The sequence below is a fragment of the Pleurodeles waltl genome, chromosome 8, assembly GCF_031143425.1.
Source record: "Pleurodeles waltl isolate 20211129_DDA chromosome 8, aPleWal1.hap1.20221129, whole genome shotgun sequence".
In the NCBI taxonomy this organism is placed as follows: domain Eukaryota; kingdom Metazoa; phylum Chordata; class Amphibia; order Caudata; family Salamandridae; genus Pleurodeles; species Pleurodeles waltl.
The window spans coordinates 879,501,405-879,521,583 of record NC_090447.1 but is presented as its reverse complement, the minus strand read 5'-3'; the positions used below and the strand labels follow the sequence as shown (position 1 = coordinate 879,521,583).

At 46.8% G+C, this 20,179-nt stretch overlaps 1 protein-coding gene across 9 annotated transcripts in view; it reads right to left on the bottom strand.

The window, feature by feature from the left end:
• The window catches only part of DOCK9 (dedicator of cytokinesis 9), a 989,328-nt gene that overhangs the window by 322,930 nt on the left and 646,219 nt on the right, over window positions 1-20,179 (bottom strand). For all 9 annotated transcript variants that reach the window (XR_011194943.1, XM_069205169.1, XM_069205175.1 and 6 more), the window contains exon 31: window positions 14,759-14,937. Coding sequence is in view for 8 of the 9 variants with exons in the window: in XM_069205169.1 (XP_069061270.1) it covers window positions 14,759-14,937 (179 nt within the window). In the remaining variant the exon portion in view is untranslated. The remainder of the gene's footprint in view (window positions 1-14,758; window positions 14,938-20,179) is intronic.

Sequence of the window (20,179 nt, the reverse complement as noted above, 5' to 3'; positions counted from 1 at the left end):
TTCCCTGGTCCATGGCAAGAGGAGCCTCTGAATCATGCTGCCGGAGGGAGAGGCTGTTGCTGTAAGATTCCCATATGATCTGTAACCACTGACAATATTGGAATAAAACATTCCCCTACTAGCACGGAGTGGTTTTCTTGAGGTGGAAGATCAGAGGTCACTGAGTCACAGGCAAGTCATCAAGACAGACTTTGGTTATAGTCATGTGACAGGAGGGCACTTTCTTCTGAAAGGCCTTTTTCTTGGCCTGAAATGAGAGCCAAGAGACCTGGAGTGTGTGGATATTTTGGCAAGAAACCATGCCTTCACCTTGAATGACAGGAAGGCCTTTCACAAATGTCTGTGGGCTGGTCAGTCTTATCTAGAAGGAGCGCAGTGGTTTGCAAGTGAACATTCCTGTCTTGTACTACTGAAGTACCTAATTTGTCAAGGCATCTTAAAAGATTGAGAGGTCAATATCTTTGTCCTGTACCGCATGAGTCATTTGCAAAGCCTCTGTCCATGCTTTGAAAATAGGGAATCTGATGTTCCTCGACTAAAAAACAGTATCAATGAAGTTTCAAGACATCACCAGCTGCAGCTCTTTTCCAATGCTAAACATACCTGTGTGCTCCTCTTCAAATGTTTGGTAACAATCCACACATTTAACAATAAATAAGGGCACTGGCATTATTCTGAGCAATTGTGAAACCTGTGGAACAATATATATTTTGCAGTAACTCTCTGGAGCATGAGGCACCATTTACAGATGGAGGCTGCAATCACCACACTCTGCTGAGGTCGAAGGTTCCTGATATAACAAGACAGTCTAGTTTTAGTCCAGTGACCTGGAAATGACAGACACAGGCGTTGCAGTCTTCCACAAGTAGTGACCCTGTCATCACATGTACCTTAGAGCTATGGCTTAGAAGGGAAGCAAACGTAGCCTTTAATGAGTAAATGTCCTAAACACCTTGGTGAGATGTATCTGACTGGACGATACCTGAAAAACCTTAGCTGGGGGTGTGAATTATGTCCTCCTGTGATGCAGATTCCTGGCATTTGCTAGTGCCACCATTAGTATCTGTACTAGTAGTGCATCTCTATCACGATCGACACAGTTTGGTTTCTTGGCAGTAGGCCACTTTGGTTACAGTCAAGGAAGTGCACCAGAGTTTGGAAGGGCTGCTGGAGCAGAAGGTCCAGAGCTCTGTGGAGCAGACTAGTTCAGAGAAGGATTGTGTGGAGGTTTCAAATTTAATACTCAAGGACCTTAGAAAGGTGGCTGATGCCAGGACATGGACACAATACACCAAAGCAAAGTCAGTCCCTGTCTCACCTGCAATGGTCATGTCCTGGTTTACACTGTGATTTGGAAATGCCTTTACAAAAGAGGTTGTTGCAGACAAAGAATCAAGCAACAAAGATCAGAGTTGATGGCATGTTAAGTTTTGGGATACACTTGTCGCAAGCTTACTGGATATGTTCTGGTGGCTCACTTGTGACCTTCAGATCTGATGAGACATGGAAGAAGATGGAACAAAATCATTCATAAATCTATTTCAAATGGTCTGAAGGACGAGTCACTGACCACAAAGACCATTCAATCAACTGCACCATGATGCATCTGAAATAAAGCATCAGACTAAATTTTTTACCTACGCTTCCTGTGTATCAGATAACTTGGAGGTAGTCTAGCTGGCATTGGGGGTTTGTTAGATTTGTGTTTTTCCTTGTGGGTGCAAGCCTGCCTCACTTGGCACAGGTTCTCCTCACTGCTTTCCGCAACTAAAGAGGAGACATATGCTGGAATTTTACTTGGCAGTGTCGTGCCTCCAAGAGGAAATAGAGTATACTTGTGCCACAAAAACAGCAAACCGTAACAGTAATATTTAAGCATTTCATTATGTAAACATGAATAAGAAATGTAAAAGTCAACTCCACACGTGTGTAACCTCCATCAAGGCGAGCAGATTGGGTTTCATAAAAAGGATCCATTAGTAAAACAGTGGAATTTGAGGAGCTAAGTACCATGCTTTGTATCAGGGATCCGGAACCTTGATTCCTTTTATGCAAAATTAAATGGAGATCACCTGTAGGATGTGAATCACCTGGCCCTCAGTGAGAGACAGGTAGTAGATACCTTGTCATGATACTAGAACACAGGGAGGGATGGCTGCTTCCCAAATATCAATCACAGTACTTCTGGTTTTTGGCACTACAGGCATGGCATGAAACCAAAGCTTTGCAATATAGACTGCCTGACCTTCTAGAGTAGGAAAACAAACAGAAATCTGCACAAAGAAAACTAAATAAAAAAGGTGGAATGTCAGGCGGTATGGGAAATCTCAGTCTGAGAAAAACTGATTGCAACCAAATTGTTGAGCAGTGCAAAAGAGAGGGGTTAGGATGATCCCCAACATAGGTAAAGCTGGGGTGGTAATGCACTGCGTGCAAACCGGCCATTACAGAGAAGGTCAAAGTTTTGAGCTTTATCCTCGCTGGCTGACATAACCTTCAGAGGCAAATCTCTGATATGGCAAAGAGTGCTCGGCTCCACCTCAGGCTACTTGGGGGCATCAGACAATTCATACAAGAACTAGTCCTAAAATAGGTAAAAACGTGCCGGTTCTTTCCCAACTGGCAGGGCTTTAAGTGGGCCGGGTCCTGCTGGTGCTCAGCGCCGGTAGTCCTAAAAAAAGCAGGTGCTGAGACGGGTCCCTGTCAGGCTCTCTATTTTTGCCCTCGTCCCCTGGGTGAAAAAAATCTTGACTCCTCAGCAGTTCCCCCTGCACTGCCTTTTACAGTTCTTTCACAGTCTCATCAATTTAGAACTGAAGTATTGTCGCATTACATACAAAGAAGCCGTTGCTTTTGCTAATTTATCTAAGGCAACTAACAACCACTGACCAAGCAAATAGTTCTGTCTTCGTGTAGCTGTAATGTTACTTGTTGTATTATATTTCTGGAAGCAATGACCGAAAGGAGCAGGAAAATACCAGTCGGGCGGCACATTATGCTAAACACAGGTTTTCAACTTACGTGTTTTAAGCAATTTAAAACTGCTTGCGTCACGCACAAAGCCCTGCATGTCTCTTCTCCCAGAGCTGACTGAAACACTGAAAATGTCTAGAGCTCGAGTGCTCAACGTGGTTTGTGAAACGCAGAAATCCCATTTCCCGGAGCCTCAGACAATCATGCTGGAACGTTACATGGATCACCCTTATCTAGAAGAGCAAGAAGCATAGGGAACTCCCTCCCTCCAGTCCTTCACACAATCACCTGTCACGCTACCTTTAAAAAGGAACTCAAAATACTTATTTTTGAAACACAATTTGACTAACACTATAATCGTCCGCATTATTCAAAGGCACATACACTTGGATCATGTCTATTTTGACGCTTTTGAATTGGTTTGCTTAAATGTATGTTTTTTACTATTATTCGAATCTGACCTCTTCCAAAGCCCTCTAATGCTATTGGTCTATGTCTACGCTACATAAAACTGCAAATAGCTATACATAGAGTTAATACCTATGAGAAGCAATTTGCTGTAGTGTCACTAGGTGGCATGCTAAGCATTGGTTATGAAAATAAGAGCTCCAAGACACAAGCACTGGGTCACTTACAGTGCCACCAGCTATTTAAAAATACATTTTCATTATATGGCCACAATAATATCTCTCTTCGAAAAACGTCAACGATTGCGCACGGGTGAGTCTAAACTTTCTTAGGTGGGAACGCCTTTTCATGTATTATGTTCACTACTGTACGGACAAACTGAGCTCCTTTCATAGCAACTGTGGAGAAGTAAAGAGAAAATAAGAAAAGCCGAAAGGGGTTTACAGAGGGCTCTAGGGCAGTGGGTGTGGGACTGTTTCTAACTTGCTAGCGGTTCATTTATTGACATGCGTTCAGTACTAAGGTGGCTAAATTAGTGTGGGGACTGCTGTGTCCGAGGGCCCGGGGATGGTGCGTGGTGAGTGAAGCCTCGGAGCGCTGAGCACAACGCTGCACCTAGGGGCATATTTATACTCTGTTTGCGCCGTAATTGCGTAGTTTTTTTTGACGCAATTCTGACGCAAAACTAACTCCCTATTTATACTTTGGCGTTAGACGCGTCTAGCGCCAAAGTCCATGGAGTTTGCGTAATTTTTTAGCGTGGACACCTACTTTGCGTTAATGATATGCAAGGTAGGCGTTCCCGTCTAAAAAAGTGACTCCGAGGCATGTGAGTCGTATTTACACTCCCGGGCAAAATTCCCGCCCGGGAGTGGGCGGGTCAAAAAAAATGACGTCCAGCCGCTTTTGCGCCGTTTTTTAGCGCCTGGACAAGGCAGGCGTTAAGGGACCTGTGGGCTATGAAGGAGCCCAGAGGTGCCCTCCCATGCCCCCAGGGACACCCCCTGCCACCCTTGCCCACCCAAGGAGGACACCCAAGGATGGAGGGACCCATCCCAGGGAACTTAAGGTAAGTTCAGGTAAGTATTTTTTTTAAAAAAAATTTGTGGCATAGGGGGGCCTGATTTGTGCCCCCCTACATGCCACTATGCCCAATGACCATGCCCAGGGGACAGAAGTCCCCTGGGCATGGCCATTGGGCAAGGGGGCATGACTCCTATCTTTGCTAAGACAGGAGTCATTTCAATGGGGGTTGGGAGTCGAAAAAAATGGCGCAAATCGGGTTGAGGCGAAAAATTTGCCTCAGCCTGACTTGCCCCATTTTTTGGCGCCCAAGCTCCATATTCCCCTACGCCGGCGCTGCCTGGTGTACGTCATTTTTTTTCACACACACCAGGCAGCGCCGGCGGCTAACGTCATTGAATAAATACGGCGCCCGCATGGCGCTTCAGAATGGCGTTAGCCGGCGCAAATTTTTTTGACGCAAAACTGCGTTAGCGCAGTTTTGCGTCAAAAAGTATAAATATGGCCTCTAGTGCGGAATAAAGACACTGCAACACCATTCCTGTGCTGGCGCGGAGCTACCTTTGCGTAGCTAGCCCGTTTATATATGCCCCTGGTCATGTGACCTTGGGTGAGACCAATGGGTGAACTCAGGCCGGGGTGGGGTTTGCGCAGCACCCTACTAACTGTCCTGCAATATTACATTCCTCCTATATTATAACTATGACATGCAATGGGTCTTGCATTTGTTCGAGTTACCTATTAGCATTGTAAAACCCTAACTGGACTTTCTTGCCACTTAAATTGAAAATGAAACGTAAAACAGTTGCAATAACCGAGCCGGTTCAAAGCACCAAGGCCGCCATGACCATGAGCGCGAAGGAGAGACACAAAAAGAAAAATATTTTGCTCGCAGTCAAACGTATCGGCAAACATGCAATTATCCATGTGACAGGGGCAGTCTGCAAGGCGGTTACATACCCGCCCCAAGGAGGGATAAACGTAAAGTATTTACCAATGATAACAAAGGATTTTTGAAAAGGCAAACCCTCGAATGAGTGAAAGTGATGGGCTTGCAGTAGGCATGATTAAAAGCCCACAATGCTTACCACAGGTCAAAGCACTTGCGCGCTCGACATAAAAACTACTAGCCAGCAATATCACAAAATCTGGTCCAGAACATCCTCCCCAGTAGTCTTACTCTTAAACCAAACAGCAGGTGGAAATATTTTTTAACCCCTTGGCAGCCAAGGACATAACGGTTACGTCCTTGGCTGCGGCACTGAGGCACCAAGGACATAACAGTTACATTCTTGAACTGGCTCACCGGGGGGAGCGCTAGTGCTCCCCCCATGAGCCTCGCCTGGCGCCCCCACTGCAGGGATGGAAGGGGAATCGCTTCCCCTTCCACCCCCACCCCCTTGGCGTCTGATGATATCAGCGAGTGATCGTGCGCTGACCTCATCAGAGACCTGCCCCTCTTCCAGCGCGGATCAGAGGAGAAATGCTTTTGCATTTCTCCTCCGATCACGTGGTGGGGCCGATAAAGGCATCAAAGGAAAGGAAAGACCTTTCCTTTCCTTTGATGTCTTTCTCAGCATTTCTACTGCCCGATCGCACAGAAATACCCACTAGACTCCAGGGAGTTGTTTTTTTTCAGATTATTGCCATGAGAGGAACGGCCCCTTAGGCAAGGGTCACTCCCCGGGGGGGGCAAAATTACTTTTAGGCCATTTCTGCCCCTCTTGGGGGCAGATCAGCCTATTTTTATTAGGCCAATCTGCCCCCAAGGGGGGCAAAAACCACAAGACACCAGGGATTTTTTTTTAAATATATTATTGAATGAAGGGAGCTGCCCCTTGAGCAACGGCCGCTCCCCAGGAGGGGAAATATTTTCAGGCCTTTTCAGCCCCCCCTTGGGGCAGATCGGCCTATTGTAATTCGGCTGATCTGCTCCTGGGGTGGGGGGGGCGCAGAAAACCCTAGACACCAGGTATTTTTAGCCTATTTTTGTTAGGTACCACTAGACACCAGGGATTTTTATTTTTTTGCGTCAATTTCATGCAAGGGGAGCAACCCCATAGGCAAGGGTGGTTCCCCTGGGGGGCAAATTTATTTTAGACCATTTCTGCCTCTCTCGGGGGCAGATCAGCCAATTTTTATTGGGCCGAAACCACTAGGCACCAGGGATTTTTTTTTTGCCAATTTCACGCAAGGGGAGCGACCCCTAAGGCAAGGGTTGCTCCCCTGGGGGGGGGGGGGGGGGGGGGGGGGGGGGGGGGATTTATTTTAGGCCATTTCTGCTCCCCTTGGGGGGGGGTAGAAACCACTTAGGCACCAGGGATTGGTGTGTGTGTGTGTGTATGTTTTGTTTGGAGGGCAGCCCCTTGGGCAAGGGTAGCTCCCCATGGGGGCACATTACTGATGGCCATATTTGCCCTCCTTGGGGGCAGATCGGCCTATTTTTGGAAGGCCCATCTGCCCCCATGGGGGGGGGGGCAGAAAGCCCACCAGACACCAGGGAAGATTTTGTTTTCCAAAATAAGAGGGTGGGGCTATGACCATACCCCCACCACAAATAAATGGGGCCAATGTTTTTCTGCCCACTAGTGAGAAGATGGGACAATTACCCCTGATCCACACCCCGGGGGGGGGGGGAGAAGGTCTACTAGATGCCAGAGAATAAAAAATAAAAAAATGTGGGGTGGTGGCTACCAACCAGTATGGGCCTGGTTATGCCCCCGCCCCAACTGAAGGGGGTAGCAGTCTTTCATCTCTCCCCCGCACACTAAAACATCTTTTCCCACAGCAAGCAAGAGGACAATTGATTATTTTGGGTTTTGGTTTTACATTTGGGCCATCAGAGCTTAGCTAACTCTCAAAATCGTCCCACTTGGAATGGTGAGGGCTGCACTTTTTGGACTTTGGGATGCTGCCATGTAGAAAAATCCACAAGACCTAGACACATCTGAAAACTAAACATCTAGGTGATTCCAGGGTGATGTGCTTCACATGCACCCCACACCATTTTCTTGCCCACAATGCCCTGCAAACTTCCAACTTTGCTGGAAATCACACATTTTTCCCACATTTTTGTGATGGAACCTTCCGGAATCTGCAGGAATCCACAAAATTCCTACCACCCAGCATTGTCTCATCTATACCAATAGAATTCTGCTGCACTTTTTTTTTCAAACTGCCCTTTTGGACCCGCTTTGGTTCCCCCTCAATTTCAACATGTTTTTGGCTCTTCCCTGTCACAGGCAGTTGGCCCACCTACACAAGTGAAGTATCATTTTTACAGGGAGACTGAGGGGAACATTGGGTGGTAGGAAATTTGTCCCGGTGCAGTGATCCCACACAGAAATGTGTGAATAATGTGATTTTGTTTTAGCTAAATTTGAGGTTTGCTGAGGATTCTGGGTAAGAAAACATTGGGGGATCCATGCAAGTCACACATCCCTAGACTCCATCGGGTGTCTAGTTTTCAGAAAAGTCTAGGTTTGGTAGGTTTCCCTGGATGGCTGCTGAGCCCAGACCAAAAACGCAGGAGTCCCCCTGCAAAAACAGGTAGTTTTGTATGTGATAATTTTGTTGTGTCCAGATAGTATTTGGGGCATTTCCTTTCGCGGGCACTACGCCTATCCACACAAATGAGTTACCATTTTTATCTGGAGATTGGGGGAACGCTGGGTGGAAGGAAATTTGTGGCTCCTCCTAGATTCCAGAACTTTCTGTCACCGAAATGTGAGGAAAAAGTGTTTTTTTTGGCCAAATTTGGAGGTTTGCAAAGGATTCTGGGTAACAGAACCTGGTGAGAGCCCCACATGTCACCTTATCTTGGATTCCCCTAGGTAGCTAGTTTTAAAAAATGCGCAGGTTTAGTATGTTTCCCTAGGGGCCGGCTGAGCTAGTGCCCAAAACCTACAGCCAGGCACCTTGCAAAAAACATGTCAGATTTCAATGTAAAAATGTGAAGTGTCCATGTTGTGTTTCCTGTCGCGAGCATTAGGCCTACCCACACAAGTGAGGTACCAATTGTATCGGGAGACTTGGGGGAACATAGAATAGCAAAACAAGTTTTATTGCCCCTTGTCTTTCTCTACATTTTTTCCATCCAAATGTAAGACAGTGTGTAAAAAAGATGTCTATTTGAGAAATACCATGTAATTCACATGCTAGTATGGGCACCCCGGAATTCAGAGATGTGCAAATAACCACTGCTTGTCAACACCTTATCTTGTGCCCATTTGGGAAATACAAAGGTTTTCTTGATACCTATTTTTCACTCTTTATATTTCAGCAAATTAATTGCTGTAAACCCGGTATAGAATGAAACACACTGCAAGGTGCAGCTCATTTAGTGGCTCTAGGTACCTTGACAAGTCCTATATATCCCCGCAACCAGAAGAGTCCAGTAGAGGTAACGGTATATTGCTTTAAATAATCTGACATCGCAGGAAAAAGTTACAGAGTAAACCATGGAGAAAATGGCTGTTTTTTTTCACCTCAATTTCAATATTGTTTTATTTCAGCTGTTATTTTCTGTAGGAAACCCTTGTAGGATCTACACAAATTACCCCTTGCTGAATTCAGAATTTTGTCTCCTTTTCAGAAATGTTTAGCTTTCCGGGATCCAGCATTGGTTTCACACCCATTTCTGTCACTAACTGAAAGGAGGCTGAGAGCACAACATTTTTTAAAAATGGGGTATGTCCCAGTAAAATGCCAAAATTGTGTTGAAAAATGGGATGTTCTGATTCAAGTCTGCCTGTTGCTGAAAGCTGAGAAGATGGTGATTTTAGCACTGCAAACCCTTTGTTGATGCCATTTTCAGGGGAAAGAAACACAAGCCTTCTTCTGCAGCCCTTTTTCCTCATTTTTTTGAAAAAAAATAAATTTTCGCAGTATTTTGGCTAATTATTTTATCTCTTTCAGGGGAACCCACAAAGTCTGGGTACCTCTAGAATCCCTAGGATGTTGGAAAAAAAGGACACAAATTTGGCGTGGGTAGCTTAAAAGTTATGAGGGCCTAAGCGCGAACTGCCTCAAACAGACAAAAAAAGGCTTGCCATCTGAGGGGGAAAAGGCCTGGCAGCAAAGGGGTTAAAGGACAGTCTCTGGTTGTGAGCACAGCAGATTGCTGCCCCGAATCTTCTAGTCCATCACAAAATCCTGGAACTGTTGGGAAGGTGTCGGGTTCCGCCAGAGGTTGTACCCGGGGTGGCCCCTGTAAGGTTCAGGTTGTTCGGTGCGGGACCTTCCAGGGTCCCCAGTTCTCCCTCAGTCAGATGATTCGGTACTCCCATGCACTGTTTGATGAGGTGGTGAGTGACATTTCTCCCTGGGAAGCTGGTGGTGGGTAGGATGCACCCTGTTCACATAAAGCTTCTAGTGAGAGTTGGTCTGTGTGCTCTCAGGAGTCATCTGGAGTTGCACTGAATAGCTTAAAATGCAATACATTTTGTGTGATTGTCTTTCTGCCTCTTGATGTAGTCACCATTGTTCTGAAGATGCTGATGACTTTCCATGGTCTACTTTCAAAAGGCAGTTGGAACTTGCACCTGCAGTGTCGGTCTTTCACCAGCACCCAGTGTACTGTGGAGATTGGAGGGGTCTGGCACGTCAACGTTGAGATGCTTTGCAGTTCTGTTCTTCTTGGCAAACCTGATATTTGCAGGGTGGTGTGAGAGTTTACTCTCAGGAGGGGTGAAGTGGGATGACATCTGCGACCCTGTGCCTGAAGCAGAAGGTGGTGAGGGATATTCCTGGGGTGGAATAGGGTTAGTCTGTAGTCTTTTAGGAAGGTGTACATGGCTCTCTCTGCACAGTGCTGCTCGGCCTGTGCAATGCAAATTGTGTTTGTGATTGCGACTGTACCCAAAAACCGTTCAACCTCACCATTGAGGCCAACAGGGGGTAATCCAGCAATATTTGGTCTCTCTTGATGTCAAGTAGTGCAAAAGGTCCTTCCCACTGAACGGATGTCTGTGCGGAGTTTCTGGAAGAGGCAGTGGGTTGCCATGACCTTTTCCAATTTGCGGATAGTGTCCTCTGCAGAGGTGGTTCTCACAATTTCGATCCGGGTACCTGGAATAGTCATGTTATCACCACTGATGTCTTCCATCCGACAGGCTGCCAAAGTAAGAGCTAGCCCTGTGACTGGGGCCATTGGTGATTGCTTGGTGATGACCGGAGGAGGGGGATCCCCTTGCCCGGCAGCTTGGGAGACGCTGCACTGTTCGACTATCTGTTCCACTTTTCCATCGAGATTGGGAAACCACACTTTGTTTCTAAGTCGTTTTTCTGTCTTGACGACCCCTTAGTGCGATCTGGGGGCTAGGTCTACAATTCGCTGAGTCAGGCTGGCTGGCACCAGCAGTCAAGGCTCTCTGAGTTTCTCTTTCATGAAGTGTAGAGACCTGAGCTTGCTCTGGGCTTCCGCTGTCTTTTGGGATAGAGTGGCCATGACAGTGGCCCACCGCCCTGGCCTGGTGGCTGTTCTAGCTTGCTAAAGGCATTTATCAGCCTGGTTGGCATCAATGATGTTGGTTAACGAGACAGGGAGAGGGTGTGATTGTTGTACGATGACACTCACATACTCTTCAGCTTCTCCGGCCTCTTGCTCTTCCTGGGGTGTGGTGGGTTGAACATGCTGACAGAGGTAATCTGCCGGGTTGTGGGTGCCAGGTCGGTACTCAACGGAGAACTGGTACTCCTGTAACTGCAGAATCCATTTTCTATTTGTGGTGGGTTTTGGATACTGAACCTTTAAATAGTGGTAACAGGGGTTTGTGGTCCATGCTGACCGTGAATGGTAATCCATATAAGTAAATCTGAAAATGGTGGCACCCCCAGTGTATGGTGATGGCTTCTTTCTCTATGTGAGAATATTGTCGCTCTGTGGGTGTCAGAGCATGACTGGCATAGACAACGGGGGCCAGCTCTCCACACGGTCGCCTCTAGGACAGAATGGCTCCTAGGTCAGTAGGGGTGGCATCCGGTGACACTTCTGTGTCTTTGCTGGTGCCACGGTAGGCAAGTGTGGTAATGGCAAACAGGGCCTGTTTATGTGTCTTGGAACAATTTCTCTTGTTTGGGACCCCACTGTCAGGGGGTATATGGCTTGGTAAGGTCGCATAGTGGTCCTATTAGTTGAGCAAGTTCTGTATAAACTGGCCGCATAGGTGACCATCCCCAAGAAGCTTCTTACTCCAGTGATGGTGGATGGTGCCAGAGTGGTTTTAATGTTATGAACTTTTGCAGGATTGGGGGTGATGCCTTTTTTGGAGAATCGATATCCAAAAAAAATAAAATAATAATAATCTCCTTTTTTAGGAATTTGAATTTCTCTTTGTGTAGAGTTAGGCATCAGCTTTGGAGATGATGGAACACTGACCTCAGCCTTTGGAGATGTTTTTCCAGGGTCGGGGCTTAGACCAGGATGTCACCACTAATGTTTAGCACACCAGTGAGACCTGCCAGCACTCCTCATACAATGTTATGAACTACTTTGGCTGCACTAGAGATGCCGAAGTTGAGGTGTTCATATCGTCCTGGTCCAAGGTGGGTGGAGAAAGTGGTTACATGTCGAGATACGGGCTCTAGAAGGATCTGGTGGTAACCTGACGGTGCATCCATTTTAGAAAACCACCTGGACCCAGAGAGCACACCTACAATGTCATCGACATTTGGTGTTATGTGGCGTTCTATCTTTATGGCAGTGCTCGGGAGCCTCATGTCAGCGCATATGAGCACTCCCCCCAGTTGTTTTGGCTTGCGGGAGATGACAATGGGCGACACCCAGGGTGTTGGTCCTTCTACCATCTCAATGATGTCGCCGATTCCAATTTCAACAGTTCTGCCTCCACTTTGGGGCGTAGGTGGAATGGCATTTGGCTGTGCCATAGCGCGACTAGTTGTACCGATTGTTCAATGTGGAGGCGCACTACCCTTTTTTTAGGCACCCAACACCCTGTAAAAGTTGATCGAATTCCTCCAGGAGGGAATCGAGAGTGCTAACATGGACTCCAAATACGAACAGGACCAGCTGGAGCCGTTCTGCTGTGTGACAGCTGAGCAGCATGCCCGCTCTTCCCTCGATGACATATACCTTCGTCCTGGTGGCTTGCCCTTGATGGTGGTGGTGAAGGCACCTGCCAGCAGGTGGTGTGTGGAGGGGTCATAGGCGTTTACTCTGGTGCTTGTAGGGCATAGCGCTTGTGGAGATTCTATTTCTCTGTGCAACAACAAAGGTAGAATGCTAATGGAGGCCCATGCGTCGATGAGGGCCAATTTCAGTTGTTGGTCTACGATGACTTGGCATTGGGGGTACAGCAGATGCGACCTGGGCTTGGCTTTACAATGTGGATCACGTAGACTGTGCCTTCGGGCTCATCATCATCCATGTCATCATCGTCTGAAAGTAAGGATTCATCGTCTATTCAGTTGCCCACCTTTTTCTTGGGCCCCTTCGCCATGGGCGTTGAGCAACATACTTAGGCAAAGTGATTCATCTTGCCACAGGCTGAACATTTCTTTCCTTTTGCTGGGCAGTCACCCATGTGTGGGGTGGGTCCTCCACACCATGTGCAGTTTTGCAGATTGTGGCACCTTTTGGCAGTCTTTCTTGTCGGTGGACGAGGATGTGGCACTCACTTGGTTGATGGGCTGAAGCGTGGGTTCCATGTGGGCGGCTTGTGATTTTTGTTCTTTTGACCTGCCCACGGGGAGGATGTCCACCATCAGCATGCAGGGCACTTGCAGGATGTGTTGGCTGAGTTTTGCCGGTGCACATCTCCAGATGAATTGAGCTTGGATTGCATCATGCTGGTTTCAGAGGATACAATTGCCCACCAGTTCACAGAGCCTTGCATAAAATGTGTCTACTGACTCTTCAGGTGTCTGCTGGGCTTGCTTGAGAGGAAACAGCTTGTAATCTGGACTCGCCATGGTTGCGAAGTGGGCGGCTAGGGCCACCTTGAGCATGCCATAGGTGTGTAGGGAGCCAGTTTCGCCTATTGTCTTGGAAAACCTGTGGATGGTGGCGTCCCGAGGTGGAGAAGCATTGATCATATCCTGTCTACCCACAATGCCCATTTGGCGGCTTCAGAGCATGGTGCACCAGAGACAGTGAAGGGTTTGATGTTTCCAGCTTTGCGGTGATGACATGGGCTGTGTGCAGCAGGACCTGACGAAGCGTAGGCTGTGACGCAGTAGTTTGTAGGCCCACTGGTGTTGAGGGTGCTGGATTGTAGGCCCAGTGATGTTGAGTGCGCTGGCGTGGCCTTGTCGAGCCCTTTTTTTACCCCACTGCAGAAAGTACATTTTATACTGCTTACAGTGTCCTTGATGCACTGAGTGTGGTGTGAGATTAGGCCACACCCAGGCCTTGAAGGGTTTCCAAAAACTTTGCTTGCCAACCATGTGGCATGACGAATGCATTGACTGCAGCGAGGAAGGAGGGCCATGGGAAAATGGACTGCCGTCTGCTTGGCTTACTGGGCTTGCTTGTGACCTGTGAGTGAAGTCACATTGGAAGGGTGTGTGATGTGGCTTGATCGCCACTGGTACTGCCGACAAGTGCTGAGCATCATAGTAAGGATGGAGTGGTGCCGTCCTCATCACCAGTTGATGTGTCCAAGGCCCCTAGGATGGTGTACGGGGCCTCGGAACGCTGAGCACAGGCCGCACAGAGGGCGGAATAAAGACAATGCACATGTTGGAGCTGATCTGGCAAGGGGCGCCCTACACACCACCCCGCTCATTTATGCTCACTGTCATGTGACCTTGGGCGAGACCAACGGGCCAACTCAGGCTGGGGTGAGGTTTGCACAACAACCCTCAAACTGGCCTGCAGTATTAAAGGAATTGGTGTTTTTGATGTTGGGAACCTTGGCAGCTGGTGCAAGGCGCAATGGCATCAATGACTGAATACTACACTTGTGTTAGGAACTGAGGTGGCCCAGGAAGTGCTGTGGCATGAGCCTTACCTCTTATTCGTTGTGTCTATTACGTCATTTATGTCATAGGGACACTATCACCATTGTAAACAAAGCAGGGGTGACTAACTGCTTTTCCTAATATAATTACTGTCCTGCATATGGGAGACTACAGCAGCAGAATACGTCAGTCTGTCGTGAAGTGAGCCTTTAAAATGGGCAAGTCATTATGTTTAAATGGTCGACGACCCAAATACACAGTAATGCAAGAAGAGCTAGTGTAGGACAACCTTTTGCTCTAAACAATATAAAGCAGAGGACAAAGCATTAGTGACATTCTGATATCAACCAATCAACACCCTGTAGAAAGGAGTTTCTGAAGTTCCAAACCACCACAAAAATTACGTTTACTCTAAAAGTAGACATAAACATACCCGTGAGGAATACCGATCATCAAAGGAGTGCTTGATCATCAAACTCTTGAGCACACTAATGGCGATCTGCCGGACTTCTCGAAACTCCTGCAGTGCACTTCCCGCCTCCCTCAGGAGCAGGCCAACCAGGAAGTGGTTCTTGCAAAACTCATCTGTTAGTGAGAAGTCCAGCTGTAAATCTGAAGAGAATAAGCGGTAATTGAAGAGTGAAATAATTACTACAACATTTTAATTGAACAATGACTTACAAATACAGAATCCCTTGGAAGAAAAACAGCCTTGAATTGGTACTTCAGAAAACAAATAGAAAGCTATATTTGCACACAGCCATCATTTAGCAGTACCACTTATGCATAACAAGGGCTTTATATTGTAAAACAAGAGAGATAAGCTTCAAAGATGGTGCACTGTGTGCATCCATTCTAGGAACTACAGCCTCACAGCTACAGGAGGTTAAAGCCAGATAAATCAAAAAGTGTCTTAAAAACTACTGAACACACACCAAGCAAACCTCTGTCAAGTATTATACAAGAAACGTTTAATACTACACCTGTTTCATTCAGTATACAAACAGCAGCAAATGAAGTAGCGAGTTGTAGTCTAGCTGTCATGCTCACAGGGTTAAATGAAGTTAGAGCTATTACATTTAATGTACTGAGGTCTGTTTTATGATATAAACAACAGATGGGTATTTAAAGTACAGATACTTCAGATGTGAGACTTGGAGCAAGGCAATTATTTATGATTAACTGTTATTTATGGGGCAATAGGATTAAACCGCAAGTTATCCTTTTGTCATTAAGCAAAAGAGATTTTTAAATTTCCTGTAAAATTAAAGGAAACAAAACACAGTTACTACTGAAAGATCTAAAAGTTCAAAACAACAACAACAAAAATCAAACTGAAGACATGTTCTGGTTTTAACTGTACGATGAAATAATGAAATGCTGCAAGGCTCATCAGCTTCACAATGAATTTGAGTCTAGCAGAGGTAAAAAATGATAATGCATGGGCCAAAACGAATACCCAATTAACAGCAGTCAGCTTGTTCCATATTCTGATTCAAATTTTAAACAAATCATGTTAATCTTTGGGTCAGGAGAGAGAATGCAGCACTAAAAAGACAGGCACATCCATCCTGAGAGGCATACCTCTCACAACTCCCATTCAATAACCTCTCTCCTGAAAAATGTTCTGTCTCTTCCTTCATTTATGGCACAATCTCATGTCACAACATCAGCAATTTCCTCAGTAAAAAACATGAAATGTAAGTTGCATAGAAATAGCTTCTTTCCATGGCAATCCAAGAAACTCTACCTGAATTGCTAAGGTGATCAACTTTCCTCCCTCTTGAACTATAACATTCATAACTTTTAGAATTACACTATTGTTCAACAATGTATTGTAGAGATAATGTGGTCAAGGCTTTAAGTTATCACCTTAGAAAAGTATGCATTGGCCAAATTGGGCACCAGCTCAAGAACCAGCGAGTTAGCTGCTTACGGAACGCAAGGGTAAGAGCCTGGAGGAATGCCTCTCAGAATTCTTTAACTATTTTTGGAAACCAACAAATGTTTCTTTAGTTCAAGCAAAGGGAACATTTACCTAGTGGGAGGAAATTCTGGAATCAAGTGGCAAATTACATTCAAGAGATAATCTAATTAACAGTATAAGATTTAAAAGCTGGCTTTCCTGGCACATTAACATATAGCAATTAGGCTATATCACAGATTAATCTCTGTTACGCAGTCCATGCTGAACCTCTGAGACTTTTTCGCATCAAGGTAGTGTAGTCACTTCTCCTCCTGAGTTGGGACGAAAAAAGTGTCATGTTATGGCCAACATGAAAAGGAGTGACCACCTTTTGCAGAAAGGAGGACATGTCTGAAGAACCAGTTTGTCTAAGTAAAACCTGGTGTAAGAAGGGTGATAGCTCCCTACCCCTCCTGGTAATGTAGTAGCCACAAAGAAGACCACCCTGAGAACTACAATTCTGAGTGGATTACTTATGCAGGGACTTGAATGGTGTAACCAAATTAAGGTCCCATTGGGGCATGATGAAAGGGGTAGGCAGGAACAAATGTTGTAAGCCCTTATGAAAACGAGTCACAACAGATGATTTAAACAGTAATGGCTGATCCAGCAACCGCAAGAAAGCAGAAATGGCTGAAATATAACCTGTAATGGTGCCTGGGCAATGTTTTGCTGGGCTAAAGACAGAATAAACAGTAAAACCTCCGACAAGGGGGCTGAAAGTGGGTCAATATGAGGATAAGGGCACCATTTCAGAAATCTGTCCAAACAGCAGACATCTACAGTCTTTGTTGCGGAATGCCTGACTGACAAGATGACATAAAAAATCTCAGGAGGAAGATCAAAGGCATTCAAATGTCATTGCTCAATCTCCATGCATGAAGTTGGAGAATGCGTAGGTTCCAGTGCAGGACCCTGCCCTGCTGCTGTGACAGGAGGTCCTCCTAAAGAGGCAGCATGATCAGAGGACAGATGCTCAAGCTCAGGAGTTCGGGATATCAAACTCTCCTTGACCAGACCACGAATATGATTTGGGTCTGGTCAGTCCTGATTTTCTTGAAAACCCAGGCCAGGAGCATCATTAGTGGAAAGTTGTACAGAAACCTCGAGTTCCAGCAGAAATGGAACAATTCTCCAAGCGCATTGCAAACTCCAATACGCAAAAGTGCTGACATTGGGCGTTATCAGCAGTGGCAAACAGATCAAGCCAAGGCTCTCCCCAAACTCGGAAGGGACCTTGTGCTACCTCTGGGTGAAGATGCTATTTGTGATCCGCAAGACATTGGAGGCTGAGTTAGTCAGTGCTGGCATTCAGAGAACCCACAAGGTGCTGCACAGCAAGAATGGTATCCTGTCTCTCCAGCCAGGTTCAGAGGAGCAGGGCCTCTTGGCACAGGGTCCATGACCTCACTCTCTGTTTGCTGCAATACCACATGACAGCACAGTTGTTTGTTAACCACTGAACCAAGTTACCTTTGATGGATGGGAGGAAGGCTTTCAAGGCCAAGTGAATTGCCCGCAGCTCAAGAAGAATGATGTGGAGCTTGGACTCTGCCAGAGACCAGAGTTCTCTGATCTCTACCTATGCCAGGTGGCTGCCCCAACCCGAAGCGATGCATTGGTCACCACTGGCAGTTCCAGATGGGGAAGGGATCGGGTCCACCGCTGGTCCAATCACGGTTTGTTAGCTACCACTGCAGATCTTTTGCAGTCTCCTTTGAAATCTTGACCAGGTCAGAGAGATTCCCTTGATACTACGTCCACTGGACCTTCAGGTCCCACTGCAGAGCCCACATGTGCCTCTGAACGTGCTTCACCAGCAGGCCATCAGACCCAGCTGCCTCAGAGTCAAACTCACAGAAATCAAGGGCGGAAGTTGAAACATCAATATCATAGCCTAAATGTCCTGGACTCCCCACTGCGGAGGGTAAGCACGGAACTGCACTATTTCCAGAATAGCTCAGTTGAAAGGGATAGTCTAAGAGGGAGTCAGGTGTGACTTTGGCATGTTAATTGTGAACCCTTGCAAATGCAAGAGGTTCATCCTAATCTGGAGGTTGGTGACAACTTCCTGGGTCAAGCCCACCTTTAGCAGCCAGTCGTTGCAGTAGGGAAAGGCTTGACCCCTGACAGCTGAAGGTGAGCTGCAACCATGACATCACTTTCGTTAACACCTGGGGACACTGAGAGGCAGAATGGGAGCACAGTGAACTGGAAATGATTGTGGCCCATCGCGAGCCACAGGTAATGCCTGTGGGCTTGCAGGATGGGGACATGGAATTAAACGTCCTGTAAGTCCAAAGCTACCATCCAAACTTCAAGGTCGAGGGAAGACTGCACCTGAGCTAGGGTGAGCGTCTTGAATTTCCTCAGTGGGACGTTGAGAAGGTGCAGATCTAGTTTGTGGTTGAGGTCTCTGTCTTTCTTCAGCACCAGAAACTAGCAGGAATAACAACCACGTCCTACTTCTGGCACTGACACCCTTCTTGATGGCTCCTTTGGTCAGCACAGCCAGCACTTCTTGACAGAGCAAAAAGATATTTTTCTCTGTCAGCCAGTTAGCAGACGTTGACAAGGTAAGCAGGGTTTCCAGAAATGGAAGGGCATAACCCTGATCCACTATTTGGAGCACCCACTTGTCTGAGATTATTGCTTGCCATTGGGACAGATGGTGCCAGATTCTGCAACCATAAGCACTGCTGTGCTGTGTGGTGGGCATGTTAAAAAGCCTTAGAGGCTATGGCACCTGAAGGGACGGGGTATAGGACAACAAGCTGGCTTTGGTTCGCATGTCTTCCATAGCAGCTGCAGCCAAGGCCATGAAAAGGCTTGGAGGCTTGGTGACCTTGGGGGCATGGCTGGTATTTGGGATGCAGTTGGGAATCCTGCCATTGCTAAAGAAGGGGCAAAAGGAAAGTGCGGCTGACAACACCAGGGAGAAACCCAAAGAATTGTTGGTTGATAAAGTCTTGTTTAAGTGCTCAAGCTCTGAATCTGTCTTATCACCAAACATGCGAGAGCTGTCAAAGGGCATGCCCATCCGTGTCAACTGGTCATCCCTCAAGAAGCCAGCTGATCAAAGCCAGTTGTGGTGGCGTAGTGCCACTGTGTAGGCGATAACCTTGCTGAGTGAATCAGTGGTGCCCAATCCAAACCGGATGGAGAACATTGCTGCTTCCCTGCCATAAATAGTGGCCTGCTTCAGTAAGGCTTGACCTCTAACTATTCAAGCATCCTATCATCACCCTTTTGTACACTTTAGTATGTCGCCATAAGTGGGACGAATATACCCAGACATGGGTTGTCTGCACACTGTGTCACTGCAATCAATTTATAACTGGATGATGATCCCTACCTAGGGTGAAATGCTTACTAGCTTGCTTGTGCTCCAGTTCAGGGAGGGCCTGGCACTGAGCAGAGTCAAGACTGACTTGCATATGGCTGGGTCCAAACTGGCGTGCACAATGATGGATTGGGATGTGGCTCTAACTAACTACCAGCGTTTGAGATTAACTCAAGCATTACATCCATCACTTCTTTGTATTCCACTCTGAGGCAATAGTCAGCACTTGCGTGACCATGTCCCACAAGGTGTGGGAGTATCGGCTCAAGTTGAATGCCGTGTTCACTGAGCACAATGCTAGGCTGGTGAAAGAGAAGATTCTCTTTCCAAAGGTGTCTAAGCTCTCAGATTACTTGTCCAGAGGAACAGCAAGGAACATGCCAGGATGAAGTTGGGTGGTCGAAGCCTGCACCACCAGGCTCTCAGGCATTGGGTGAGGAAACCTGGCTACTCAGGAGCGGGGCGGTGGTTATAGGCAATCATTCTGTGCACTGGAACACCTGTGTAGGACTTGGCACAAGCCCCCAGGAGAGTGTTGGTCATGG